General features: G+C 39.3%; 1 protein-coding gene across 4 annotated transcripts in view; it reads right to left on the reverse strand.

The window, feature by feature from the left end:
- The window catches only part of ubr3 (ubiquitin protein ligase E3 component n-recognin 3), a 325,538-nt gene that overhangs the window by 121,462 nt on the left and 189,777 nt on the right, over positions 1-14,299 (reverse strand). For all 4 annotated transcript variants that reach the window (XM_078228378.1, XM_078228377.1, XM_078228376.1 and 1 more), the window contains one exon: positions 5,225-5,361. In XM_078228378.1, coding sequence (XP_078084504.1) covers positions 5,225-5,361 — 137 coding nt within the window. The remainder of the gene's footprint in view (positions 1-5,224; positions 5,362-14,299) is intronic.

The raw sequence follows: 14,299 nt of genomic DNA on the forward strand, positions 1-14,299 counted from the left end.
TTTCAGGTTGTACTTTGACACACTGCTTACCTTTGTTCTGCCATTAACACATTCTGATCTCTTAATGGTTCACTATCAACACCCTTCTTATCTATGATCACCACTATTTACATTCCCTTTGTCTTTTTGTCCTTGGCATCTTTGTCAATCGCTCCCTAGCCTCCATCCAGCCCCTGCTGCTCCACCCTTCTCCCCATAACATGATAAATCTCATCCTATTTTCAGTTTTCTTTAGTCCTGATGAAGAGTCATCCAGACTCAAAGCATTAGCTTAGTTCTCTCCACAGATGCTGCCAGGCCTGCTGAGATTTTCCAGCATTCTCTGTTTCTACTCCAGCATAAGCTATTTCTTCCTGAAACAATCCCATCTATCCAGAGTTACATGCACGGATTTGGGCCAATAGCCATCTCACATTATGCCCAATGATTCCCCTAAGATGCAGTTGCACACAACCTTGTAAGTTCCTGTGCAGGTCATGTACACACTGGACCTTGTAGTAAGTTGCTGCGCTAAGAAAATTTCAAGGGCCCATGCACTGCACAAAAAATTAGTGGGTACACCGGTGATGCCTCTATTACCGTTCAACCTCATCATATTTAACCATCGCCTCCTCTCATGCATTAGCATATCAACATAGTCCACATTTCCAAGTGTGAGTTCTTATTATATTTCTATGTTACAGAAAACCAAAAATCTCTCATTACTGTGGGAAAAGTAGACCTCAGGGGTCACATAACAACCTACAAATCTGCTAAAGAAGCGTACAGACCCAGTGTCCTGGATGAAAAAAGTTAGAATCTCAACATTTGAGGCAACAAAGAACCATGAAAGGGCCTGTCATAGCCTACAGAGTATCTTGATCACAACTCAAATGATGCTGAAAAGCTATATCGTTATATCAAACTCACAATTAGGATGACAAGCCAGAGAACACAGGAAGGCTTACCCCTTCTGGCAGTAAATGCATGCCAAAACCATTGCTTCAATTACTTAACTGATGGTATCCTCACCTCAGATGCTACTGAGTTCATAAACTAATACACATCATTCAATGTGGCTTAGTGCCAAGACATGGCATTAAAAAACATATGCACAATTGCGATACAACCTGTCACTTCCCCCAAAAATTACAGTTGCATGATGTCTAGTTTTCAGCCAATGAATTCCAACTGGCAGTAAAAAACCTCCCCGTGGAAAGCCACAGAGCCCGATGACTGTCTGCTGACTTCCAAGAGGTCTCAAATAATACATATAAAAGTTAACAAAGTATCTTCCAAACCATCTAATTTGAATCTTTCTCCAGCTTACACAAGATGTTCTTTGTGGAGATCTTATATCCTTGCATGGTCAGAGCTAGCTTCAGTTATGTTGCCATACACAACCACACCAAAATCCACTACCTTGCACCATGTCCCTGTATCAAACTATATGCTAATCTAAAGCAGATGGAATAATCTTATCCCTATCACTTTTGATAGGGTGAACATGAAAAAGATCATTTCCTCACCTCCTCTACTTATGATACCCATCAAGGTACCAGCCCAAGTGTTCTGTCACTTAGATTGATACATCACTAAGGCCTCTGGGCAGGAAAAATGCAGCAAAAGCCTTAAATATCACCAGCTCTGAAAGTACAAGACAGCATTCATTCTCCCAAATGTCACACACTAAGTGGCAGATTTCATCAAAAGAATTGCGACATGGATCCTAGTTCCCACATATAACGAATGGAAGCCACAATATCCTTCTCAAATCCCAAAAACACCTGCCATTGAAGCAACTTCAGAATAAACCAATAGAAAGACAGGAGCATTCCACTGTTGCTACCACTCTCTTAGCCTTAAGGACTGTGCTTCCTTAAAGATCTTGCAGAATCTATCAGGCCTCTCCTGAATATAGCATAATGGAGAGATTCCAGCAGGATTTTATGCCTGTCAAGAGAGAGATTAGGCCAGTTCTTCCAAGAAGGACTGGCAATGCCCTTTCATTAGCTAGTACATACATTTCACCTCACCAAACTTGACCAATATCAAGACCTGTGTATAAAGCACAATCTCCATAACATTGCAATATTTTGCAAACTTTAGTATAAGCCAATCAATCCCCTGGGTGCTTTCCTTTCACTCCTCAAAAACCTCCTCCAGATGCTGCTTCACTTTTAGAACCATTCTCAACCCCACACCAAGGATGGAATATTAATCTTCAAGATACCTGGAAACATGATCTAGGCTGAGCACTAAGGGAAGAGAAGTGGCGAGGATTGTGCAATCATCACCCAAGCACCACCAGCAGCAGCAAAACGCAGGGAGACTAATTCAAAATCATATACAACAGGCACACCATACCCTACCCTACAACTGTTTCATGAATTCACTTTCTCCATGTTAAACAGTACTGAAGAAGCTGTGGGGAAAAAGGCCAGCTCCCCCACACAGTCTCATATACAACTGTTTTAGTCTTTTAACCCACTGATTTCCCTTCGATGAAGAGAGGATCTGTTGTCTCGTGTTCTTCCTACAGAGATTAATTATAGTCTCTCTCTTTAATATAATGCCAAAGTTCATTTTTTTCAAGTGTCACAGGAAGGAAGTATTCTTAAAAGCTTTATTATTTATTACTTATCTATTGTGATGATGGCTTTTCGCACAAAATGAAGCCATTCCTTTGGTCCCCTTAGCAAACTCTGGATCCATACTACTAAATTTATCTCTTTCCCTAGTTACTGCCATGGACTGAACCAGACTGTTTTTGACCCCTGACATCCTATTGCAACCTGAGCAGAGTTTCAAACCCCAGACCTTTCCATTACAACGATTTGCCTACTTCCAGATTTACAGCATAATCTGCCTCAATCTTTTCTCTTTTGAGGTGTGACACACCTGCTGTGGAGATCCAACTGTTTCTGTTTTTATTTGGTTCTAATTTTCCCACCTCTTTTTGGAGATAGTTTAGAAGAAAAAAAACAGAAATCACTTTTTTACTTAAACCTAAAGATCACTAAACAAATACAATTGAGAAAAGTCATTCAACTCATCAACTATTCTATTGGAGGTCCACTGTGTGTGAAAAAGAGTTTCCAATTCTAAATTTGGCTTTTACCAGGTTAAATATATGTTCCCTTGTCCTACTAGTTTAAGTTTCCAGATTTACCTTTCCCAAACTGGATTTGACTCATGCGCGAATAATTTAGTGAATTTTCTGATGAGATCACTAGCATGATCTTATCAGAAATCATGATGAGATCATGCTAGTGATCTCATCAGGATAGAGGGTTTATGGATGTCCAGGTAGCAATTGATAAGGTTCCTTGGAATAGATTATTGGTTAAAAAAAATGAGCAGGCACAAAATGAAAGGTACCCTTGAAACATGGATCAGCAATTAGTTGGGAAGTAGGAGACAGCAGTAGGAATGACTTAGGTTAAGAAATGAAGAGTTAGACATCCAAATTTGGAGATGACACTACATTAGGAGGCATATTAAGTTGTATGAATGGGTGAACTTAACTACATTTAGTTGTGTGCACCCAACCTTGGGAAGGAAATACTGGTCTCGGAAAGGGCACAGAACAGATTGACCAGAATTATATCATAGAGACAGGTTTGCATTTCACAACAATCAGGCATCTCAAAGTGTTTCACAGTCTATTAAGTACTTTTGAAGTGCAGTTACAACTGTCCTGCAGCAAACATGGCATTTATCTTGCGCACAATAAGTTCCCATAAACAGCAATGTAATAATGACCAGATAATCTGCTTTTGTGATGTTGATTGAAGGATAAATATTGGTTAGGGGGCCAGGGATAACTCCCCTGATCTTCTTCGAAATAGTGCCAATGGATTTCTTAGGTTCACCTGAGAAGGTCGTCTCAGTTTAATATCTCATGCAAAAGGTGACACTTCTGATGGAATGTAAGCCTTGATTTTTGTGCTCACTTCCTGCAGTAGGACTTGAATCTGGAAACTCTACTCAGAGGTAAGTTTGTACCAACTGAATTACAGCTGACACATAAATGGCTTAAAGGATGAAATAACAAGAACAGGTTGCATCATCTTGCTTTGTATCCTTTTGAATTTAGAAATTTGAGGCGTTATACAATCAAGTTGTTCAAAATCCTGGAACAATTGAAATTTTCAAGACTGATCAATAGGCAAAGCATTTCAAGTGATAGGGAACATAGATGTACAAATGGAGTTGGGATACATGATCAGTTGTGATTTAACTTGATGGCTCCAAGTGCTGAATGGCCTAACTCCTATGTTCCAACTATTCTTATAATTGTGAGACACCTTTCACAATTGAAAACCCAGGTTTCTTCAGTCTTTCCTCATAACTTAGAGCTCTGACATAAGTTTCAGCACTTCCTCCAACACTTAACAGATCATTTATGTCAGAATGATCAGAACTAGGCACAGTAGTCAAGGTGTGGTTTGATCATATATCATTTCAGCATTATTTCTCATGAACTATATTCAGTTGTTTTGGTATATAATTCAAACCCTATCGGCTTTGTTGACTGCTGCTCCTTACTGGTTGAACAAGTTTTTCAAATTTATCCTTAACTATTTCAAAACTGTTCTTGGGTTATATGGGTGGTCCACTTTCTATACTATTACGTCTTTTACAATTTTCTGCCCAGTTCCTTATTTAAAAAGCAAATGGTGTAATTTCTGACCTGCCTACTCATACCTCCACTACCCATTGAAATTTGGCATCAGCAGTAAATCTAACCCATCGATAGTTGATGTATTTAGAGTCATAGAAAAAGAAATCAGAAACAGTAGGAGATTCCAACAGACCAATATTTAGCCAATTTCTTGACCGAACCCAAAATTTACCTGGACTAGCCACTGTACTTAATCAACAAATTTTCATCTAGAACTTTGGCAAACACCCTTTGACAATTAAGGTGGACACATCATGCAAATGACAACATTCTACAGAATTTGTGCAAACCTAACGATGCTATCAAAGGAAGTACCAGAAGCACCTCCAAGTTACAATGTATAAAGATAGTCAATAATACCTTGAAAATACCTGCACTAAGTATTGAATTTATTAAAGCAAACGATTCTTTATGTAACTTTCAAGCTAAAGCCCTCAATTTTATGTTAGAATTTATTGCATATATTGAGCAACTCTTAAAAACATACTCATGACACCACTACCAAGTTAGTTTTTTTCTGTTAATTAATTTTCAAAGTAAATAGTAAGGCTTACATACCTAGCTACTGAATACATGAAGAGAAAGTCATTGTCTGGCGAGCCAGGAGTCTTCCCATAATCTATGTATTTCTTTTGGGTTGTACTCCTGATGTCCTTCATCACAGACTCCATCTCCTTGCTCAAGTTCGTTATTGACTATGAAAAGCAAATCAATGCAAGCGAGAGACACATTTACCAGAAATAGACACATTTTTTTGAAAATAGCGGTGTGAAAAATGCAATTATGAATAGAAGTAGAAAAATAAGTGGCACTCAATTTGGAATAATTATGATTATATTAGTGAATAAGTTCCAAGGTCCCGATGTATAATTATTATATTGCTACCATACCAAGTTAGACTGCTTTCTCATTTACCTCCCCATAGCCCTACGAAATGAAATTTAGAACAGACAAATCACATCAATGTCAATAATTAAAAATTAATCAAGTTGGGGTAATTAACTCGAATAATACAGCGCTCGCTTAGCACAAGAGAGATAGTGGAATTGATGCCCACCTTCTCCACTTTAACTTGGGTGGCACGGTGACACAGTGGTTAGCACTGCTGCCTCACAGCGCTAGGTACCTGGGTTCGATTCTAGCCTTGGGTGACTGTGTGGGGTTTGCATGTTCTGTCTGCGTGGTGTTTCCGTTTCCTCCTACGTTTCAAAGATGTGTAGGTTCAGTGTATTGGCCATGGTAAATGCGCAGGGTTATGGGGATAGGGCAGGGGGGCAGGTCTTTCGGAGAGTCGGTGCAGACTCAATGGGCTGAATGGTGCCCTTCTGCACAGTAGGAATTCTATGGTTCTAATTACCAGAATAATTATCTATTATACTTCATCATTTGTCAATATTTACCTTTCATGTATTATCCTTAGCCTGATCTTTTGCTCCCTTCTCAGAACTCCAAGGCTGGAATGTTACGGTCATTCACGCTGCCGGGATTTTCCCATCTTGCTGCAGTGAATGGATATTTGGCTGGGCGCCAAATTCTCCGACCTCGCTGCAGCAGGAGGGTGGCATGAACGGCCAGTAAGATTGCACCCCAATTCTTTTCTCAACATTCCATGCACTAAGTGTTGCTCTTATAGTCTCACTTGTGTACACAATTTATTGCCTCCCTATCTTTTTAATCACTCCTCCAACACATGACCTTCTGTTCCAATCCTAACTAATCACTACAGAAAAAATGTAAGTTTTCACTTCCACAAATCAAACTCATCTACTCATTTAAGCTTGTACCTTAACAGTTTTCTGGCCATTTATATCATCAAAACTCTCAAATATCAATGTAATCCTGTCACAGACACTCATCACACTACTAAGAAAATAAACGTGCAATTACTTTTCCCAGAAGCTTTTTTCCCTTACTTTACTCATTCCAAGTTTTCAAATGATAACTATTCCAAATTTCTTTTTCAGGCAATTTTTTTTTCAACAACACAAGTTGAATTTTCTGTCACCAAATTACGATATTTTGTACCTGTATTTCGTCCTTTTTCCAAAAATACATCTCTTCCATAAAAACTAACATGGAGCTACTTATTCATGCACCTTGTACTGCTTTACGTTGGATCATAAATTGACAATCACAATCAATGTTGAACGGCACATTATAAAAAGACTTGTCTATAATGGAATTTGTTTTACAGAGAATGACTTAGAAGAATCATGACTTAGTGATTATTGGTTACATAGATCAAATATTACTTTCCAAATCCACTTGGCTCTAGCACCCATATGTATGCCCTGTTCTCTCATGACCTGTAGGCTTTAGGTTGCAAAATTAATTAGAAAGATGATTCCTGATGTTTCGTGGGCATTGCGCCTTTCTGGCTGCAGGCACGGTAGCACAGTGGTTAGCACTGCTGCTTCACAGCTCCAGGGACCTGGGTTCAATACCCGGCTTGGGTCACTATCTGTGTGGTGTTTGCACATTTTCCTCGTGTCTGCGTGGGTTTCCTCCGGGTGCTCCGGTTTCCTCCCAAAGCCCAAAGATGTGCGGGTTAGGTTGATTGGCCATGCTAAAAATTGCCCCTTCGAGTCCTGAGATGCGTAGGTTAGAGGGATTGGCGGGTAAATATGTAGGGATATGGGGGTAGGGCCTGGGTGGGACTGTGGTCGGTGCAGACTCGATGGGCCAAATGGCCTCTTTCTGCACTGTAGGGTTTCTATGATTCTATTTTAAAAATTGAACAATTCTGGGAATGCCAAGTAGAAATAGAATTTAATAGAAGTCAAATTTGTAACCTATCTCGGTTACAAAATTGGTACTGAAAATTTGAGAGTTCCCTTTATTTACATATTTACCCCAAACAGCATATTTTGCACAGCAAATCCTGCTAATAAAAATGTCTTGCAGAACTTTCAAAACTTTTGAAATGCAAGTGGAGATTCTGCAAGGCATTGCAGCATTGTTGAAAACTAGCTAGTGAAATCTGGCAAAAAACTTTAAAATCCACACCTTCTAAGTGGAAAAGTGAATCGTGTGGAGGGAGTAGAAGGTCAGCAGAGAGATTTGGACAGGCTGAGTGAGTGGACGAGGATCTGGCAGATGGAGTATAACGTTGACAAATGCGAGGTTATTCACTTTGGAAGAAATAATAGCAAATTGGATTATTATCTAAATGAAAAGAAATTACAACATGCAGCTGTGCAGAGAGACCTGGGGGTCCTTGTGCATGAGACGCAAAAACCCAGTCTGCAGGTGCAACAGGTGATCAAGAAGGCAAATGGGATGTTGGCCTATATCGCAAGGGGGATAGAATATAAAAGCAGAGATGTCTTGCTGCATCTGTACAGGGCATTGGTGAGGCCGCAGCTGGAATACTGTGTGCAGTATTGGTCCCCTTATTTGCGGAAGGATATATTGGCCTTGGAGGGAGTGCAGAGAAGGTTCACCAGGTTGATACCAGAGATGAGGGGTGTTGATTATGAGGAGAGACTGAGCAGATTGGGTTTGTACTCGCTGGAATTTAGAAGGCTGAGGGGGGATCTTATAGAGACCTATAAGATAATGAAGGGGCTGGATAGGGTAGAGGTGGAGAGATTCTTTCCACTTCGAAAGGAAACTAGAACTAGAGGGCACAGCCTCAAAATAAAGGGGGGTCAGTTTAGGACAGAGTTGAGGAGGAATTTCTTCTCTCAGAGGGTGGTGAATCTCTGGAATTCTCTGCCCACTGAGGTGGTGGAGGCTACCTCGTTGAATCTGTTTAAATCACGGATAGATGGATTCCTGATCGGTAAGGGAATTAGGGGTTATAGGGATCAGGCGGGTAAGTGGAACTGATCCACTTCAGATCAGCCATGATCTTATTGAATGGCGGGGCAGGCTCGAGGGGCTAGATGGCCTACTCCTGCTCCTATTTCTTATGTTCTTATGTTATGTTCTAACCTGATAAAGAACAAGGAGAAATCATGAATGATTTGTTCCTATGAGAATAGGTTATAAAAACAGACATGATGACACTGTAACTGCACTGGAAGTTACTAGATGTGTTAAACTTCTAGAAACATCAAAATAATTGTGGCAGCTTGCAGAAATTTCAGACATGAACTGCCGACTATTTTGGTTAATATTAGTTTAAAGTTATGAATGATCAAACATTTGATGAAATCGGCACTTTCTCATCATTAGTACCAAAAATTAGGAAAAATAACGGAAACTTTAACTTGATAAATACAGGATAGACTGAAATAGACAATGCCCTTCTGAGACTTCTAAAACTTCTAAAATGCAATATCTGGTAGAGAGAACATCGCTCTAGCGATGTTTGGGATATTTATTAAAAACTAAAAGTTAGTTTAAAAATTATTAAAACACTGAAGCTGCACTATTCTAGTGGCATTGCACCAATGGGTATCATTGTCAGAATAATTCTAAGTGACAAGGTGATTTAAGTAGCACCCAACATCATGTTATGTGACTGTCAAACAACTAATCAAAACAGTTTTCTGTACAATCTTAGTGTGATTCATACATTTGTCCACAAAGAGGCACTGGAGCAAACATTTCCTTGGGGATCATTAGGGATCTTTAAAAAATTAGTTTATGGGATGTGGGTGTCGCTAGCTAGACCAGCATTCATTGCCCATTCCTAATTGCCCTCAAGAAGGTGCTTTCTTGAACCACTGCAGTTCGTGTGGTGTAGGTATACCCACAGTGCCGCTAAGGAAAGAATTCCTGGATTTTGACCTAGCGACAGTGAAGGAATGGCAATATATTTCCAAGTCAGGATGGTGACTTGGAGGGGAATGTCCAGGTGGTCGTATTTCCATGTGTCCGGTGCCCTTGTCCTTTTACGTGGTAGCGGTTGTGGGTTTGGAAGGTGCCGTCTAAGGAGTCTTGGTGATTTCCTGCAATGCATCTTGTAGATTGCTGCCAATGTGCATCGATGGTGAAGGAAATTAATGTTTGTGGAAGGAGTGCCAATGAAATGGACTGCTTTATTTTGGATGCTGTTGAGCTTCTCGAGTGTGGTTGCAGATGCACTCATCCAGTTGGGACAGAAAAGCTAGGTTCACTTGATGTCAAGGAAGCATAAATAACATTTCCAGTACAAAAATAGGGTTTGAAGAAAACTATAATTTCCTTCCCTGCAGGGAATACTAAGCCAGTGATGTTCATTGATGCAATGCACATCAAAGTATCAGACTTCAGGAAAGGGAAATGAAAAGCTGCCAAAGCAATTTTGTCAGCCACACTGTATGAAAAATGAGGTGAACAGACTTGCCAATTGGTAGCTTACAAGATTTGTCTATAAAAATAGTTCTGGGAGTGAAGTACAATTGAATCATAAATTTCACCTGTAACCTGAAGAATTGTGATTTCTGCTGCTGTGTAGTTGATTTGCTCCTCCTGGAGGCAAAGAACACTCTCACCCCAAGGTTTGCCAAAACAAACAACCCTCCCTCTACTGAACATTAATTAGTGAGCAGTTCCTACAAAGTCTTTGAGTTTAATTCACAACATCTGACTTTGAAGACCCTTTCCCTCAAATCCCCAACTGAGCAGTGCTTCCAAGTAGCATCAACAAATCGCAGGTACTGAGCATGAATTCCAGGCTAAGAGAACAAAGCATTAATCAAAGTGCACCTCACCCCAAAACTGAAATGAAATCATTACTGAGGATCATGAACATCCCCCAATGAGCAGTGCTTATATTAACATGGTAACCAGACATATCATCTCCCCACACATCAACTCCAAACTAGGACAATCAATCTAGTGCACCCTTTAAGAACAGAAATTCCTGGATCAGAAATATAGAATCTCCTTCCCATGAGCATGACCTAATACCTCTTATTGTGGATTTGAAGCCACAATCAGATCAGCTATGATCTCATTGAATGGATGTGCAGGTTCGAGGGGTCGAATGGCCTACTTCTGCTCCTAATTCATATGCTCTCACACAGACTATTACTTTGAGTAATTTTCTCCCCACTGTACAACCATCACCACACCCCCACCATGGATAACTGCAGCCTACTGTTTTCCTTTCCTCACCTTCCTTGCATCCTCAATCCTCCCCATCCCCCTCCTCCACTTCAAAGCCAGATATTTCAACTAGTTTGCCGGGTTTATTTTTGAACATCATACTTTTTACAGTAATTTTGTTGTTCTGCACCAGATATGCTCATTCATGTTGCTGTTAGCCTGTGCGTGTTTGGCCCAACTCCGTGAACATTGTTATGTATCGGTTACACTGCAGGTCCTTTTCTAATTTTCCCTACCTTTTCCCCCAATATGTACTTTATATTTTACACACAAAGGTTTAATTAGATCCTAATACCAGGTTGTTGCTACAGTCACAATTTTTAGAAGTTAATAATTCAATTTGGTCCAATCCTCCTCTCTTTCCACCACCACAAACCCACCATTTCTTTTCCGCAGCTCTATTCCAGACTTATAGGAACTGAAACAGGCCATTCAGCCCAACAAGTGCATGCCAATATTTATGCTCAGCTGAAGCCTCCTCCCACCCCTCTAAATCAAACCCCATCAATATATCCTTCTACTCCTTTCTCACTCATGGATTTATCTTGCTTTCCCTTGAATTTATCTTCACTATATGCCTCAACTACCCCTTATGATAGCAAGCTGCATGATCTAACCACATTCTGGGTAAAGGTTTTTCCTGAACTCCCTATTCGATTTATTCATCACTCATGGTCACTAGTTCTGGTCTTGCCAGCAAGTGGAAACTTCATCTGTAAGCGTACATTACTAAATCCTTCTATCAGGTCACCTCTAATCTTTGCTTTGAGATAGAACAGCCCAAGACTGGTCAATCTTGTCTGAAAGGTATAACATCTCAGCCTGCTAATAAAGCCTTTTTGCACTTTCTCAGTGCCTTGCCATCCTTTTTATATTATGGAGACCTGAATTGTTCACTCCAAGTTCTCTCCAACAAAGATTTTATACAAGATTTTATACGATTTTATCACTTCTCTGCTTTTCTATCCCTCTAGAAATAAAACCCCCGAGTGCTTCGTTTGTTTTTTATGGCCCTATTATAACCTGGAGTGCTACTTTAAGTGATTTCTTCTTCTATTCCAATTAGGAGTATGTCTCTTTCTTATTCCGTCTTCCAAAATTGATTACCTCGTACTTTCCTGTGTTGAAATTATTTTTCCAATTACATGCCTATTCTGCTAATTTATTAATATCTTATCTGTATTTTGTCAAAGTCCTCCTCTGTATTAAGTATTATTTGATGTCATCCACAAATGTTGAAATTGTGCTTCCAATTCAAATACAAGTCACTTATCTAAGAGGTGCACAACAGTGGTCCCAACTTGCTATCATACATTCCCTATCAAACTTTTCCCTCATTCTTTGGTTGAACCTCTATTATTTTAAAGCAGCGCATCATAGAATAGATCTATTTATTGGGTTTGCTGATGAGACTAAATTAAGAAGGTGCAACTTTCATTCAGTTGCCAATCTGAGTAACTAATTTTAAGCCCTTCCGTCTATTTATGATTCGTATCCAACTTTCCATCTAATAGATATTGAATTTGATCAGATTTTATTAATATTATATTCGAACATAGTTGAATCGCACTTCAACCTCACTTGCCACATTTCCGTTCATCCTTTGACAACCCAAGACAAACAAAAAACAAAGTTCGCCAAGGAACTTTGCGAATTGGATTGTTAATATCAGGCTACTTCTTACAGCTATGCAGCATTTTAATATTGCTGTGCATCTGTAATAGTATCATACCCACAGAATGATAATCCCATGGTATTGCTCACTGTAAGGCAAAGTATAGTTTGGTAGGAAGAATGATGGGAGGGAATACAAGCTAAATAGAACAATCTTAGCAGAAGTACAAGAAGAACTAGACCTTGGGTGTTTGTGCACAAATCTTTGAAAGTGGTAGAGCAGATTAACATTGATAAAGCATGTGGGTTTCTGGGTTTTATAAATAAAGTCACGGGTATAAAGGCAGGAAGTAGCTTAACTTTTATAAAACAATAGTTTTGCCCCAACTGGAGTACTGTGTCCAATTTTGGGTACCACACATTAGGAAGGATGCAAAGCCTTTGGAGAGAGTATGGAAGCAATTTACAAGAATAGGGATTACAATTACCAGATAGCCTGCAGAAGTCATGATTGTGCTCCTTAGAACACAGAAGGCCAAAACATGTTTAAAATCGTTAAAGGTTTAGATACAGTAAAATAAAAAGGAGTTTCCAATAGCCAAAAAGACGGTACAGGTTTAAGGTGTTTGGCAAAAGAAACAAGCGATGAGTAAAACTTTCTTTTACATAATGGGTGGTTAGGATTTGTAAAGTACTATCTGATAGGATAGTGGAATTAGATCCAAATGTAGCTTTCAAAATGGAACAGGATAAATATTTGAAGGAGAAGAAATTGTAGGAATACATGGAAAGAGTATGGGAATGGAACTCGCTGGTTTGCTCTTTGAACAAGCTGACATCGATTTGATAGGATAAATGGCCTCCTTCTGTGCTGTACTCTTTGACAGTTACATGTTTTTTGCACTCGTGCACGACTCACATGATTAAGCTTTTAGTCATTTATGTAACTTTCCTCCTATTTATGTCCCTTCGTAACTTCCTGCTCCCATCGACATAACTCACTACACCTTCTTAATTTAGTCTCATCAGCAAACCCAATAAATAGATCTATTCTATGATGCACTGCTTTAAAATAATAGAGGTTTAACCAAAGAATGATGGAAAAAGTTTGATACGAAATGTATGACAGCAAGTTAAAGTTTTATTTGCAGAAAGTGCATATTATATATTGATAGATATAATGCTAAAACAGCAACTTATCTTACAATTTTGTAGTTGAACATTCCATCTCTGTGTTCACTTGGCTCAGTTGTTACAATTGCGACATTTAAAGATTATATTTTTTACTATATCTTTTGGTTTATAAGATGACTCTATCTTGATGCTGCAGCTTTAAAGGTAGGGTGGATGATAGGGGTCATGTGACCTGTTCTTGAATCTGATTTACTGGTAAGCCTGGGCAGTCTTACAGTCAGTCGCTCTTTCTCTGCACCTTAGCTCTGACTGTAACATTCATTCTGCACCTTCCTTCCTTCTGCCCTTTGTACTCTATGAATGGTATGCTTTGTCTGTATAGCACGCAAGAAATAATGCTTTTCACTTGTTAAAGATTAAAAGAGATGCAGATTGTTTTATTGAGAGAGAGTTGCAAAGTATTTATGCTTGGAGACAATGCCAATAGGTACAGAGTATAGCATGAATAGACCCTAAGTATTCCAAGTCTCAGAAAAGGTGTTATAACCATTAAGTTGTAAATAATTGCATTGTAAACTATCCCCTTATAAAATGAAAGGAGAGTTGGTATCAGAAATAATTGATTTGCATTTTTTACTCAGATAAAAGCCAAACATGTTTCACGTTGGCATGGGGAGAGGGAAGAGGAAGCTATTTTAAGGTCAGGTTAAGAGGCTTCCCTATAAATTCATGAATGTTACAGACAGGCTGCTGTGTTGCAAGTTTGTTTTGTGTGGTTTGGAGCCAACGGAAGGGCAGAGAGCAAGAAAAAGATATTAACAGCACCTTACACAAATAAAATGCTGG

The sequence above is a fragment of the Mustelus asterias genome, chromosome 14 (assembly GCF_964213995.1).
Source record: "Mustelus asterias chromosome 14, sMusAst1.hap1.1, whole genome shotgun sequence".
NCBI lineage: Eukaryota > Metazoa > Chordata > Chondrichthyes > Carcharhiniformes > Triakidae > Mustelus > Mustelus asterias.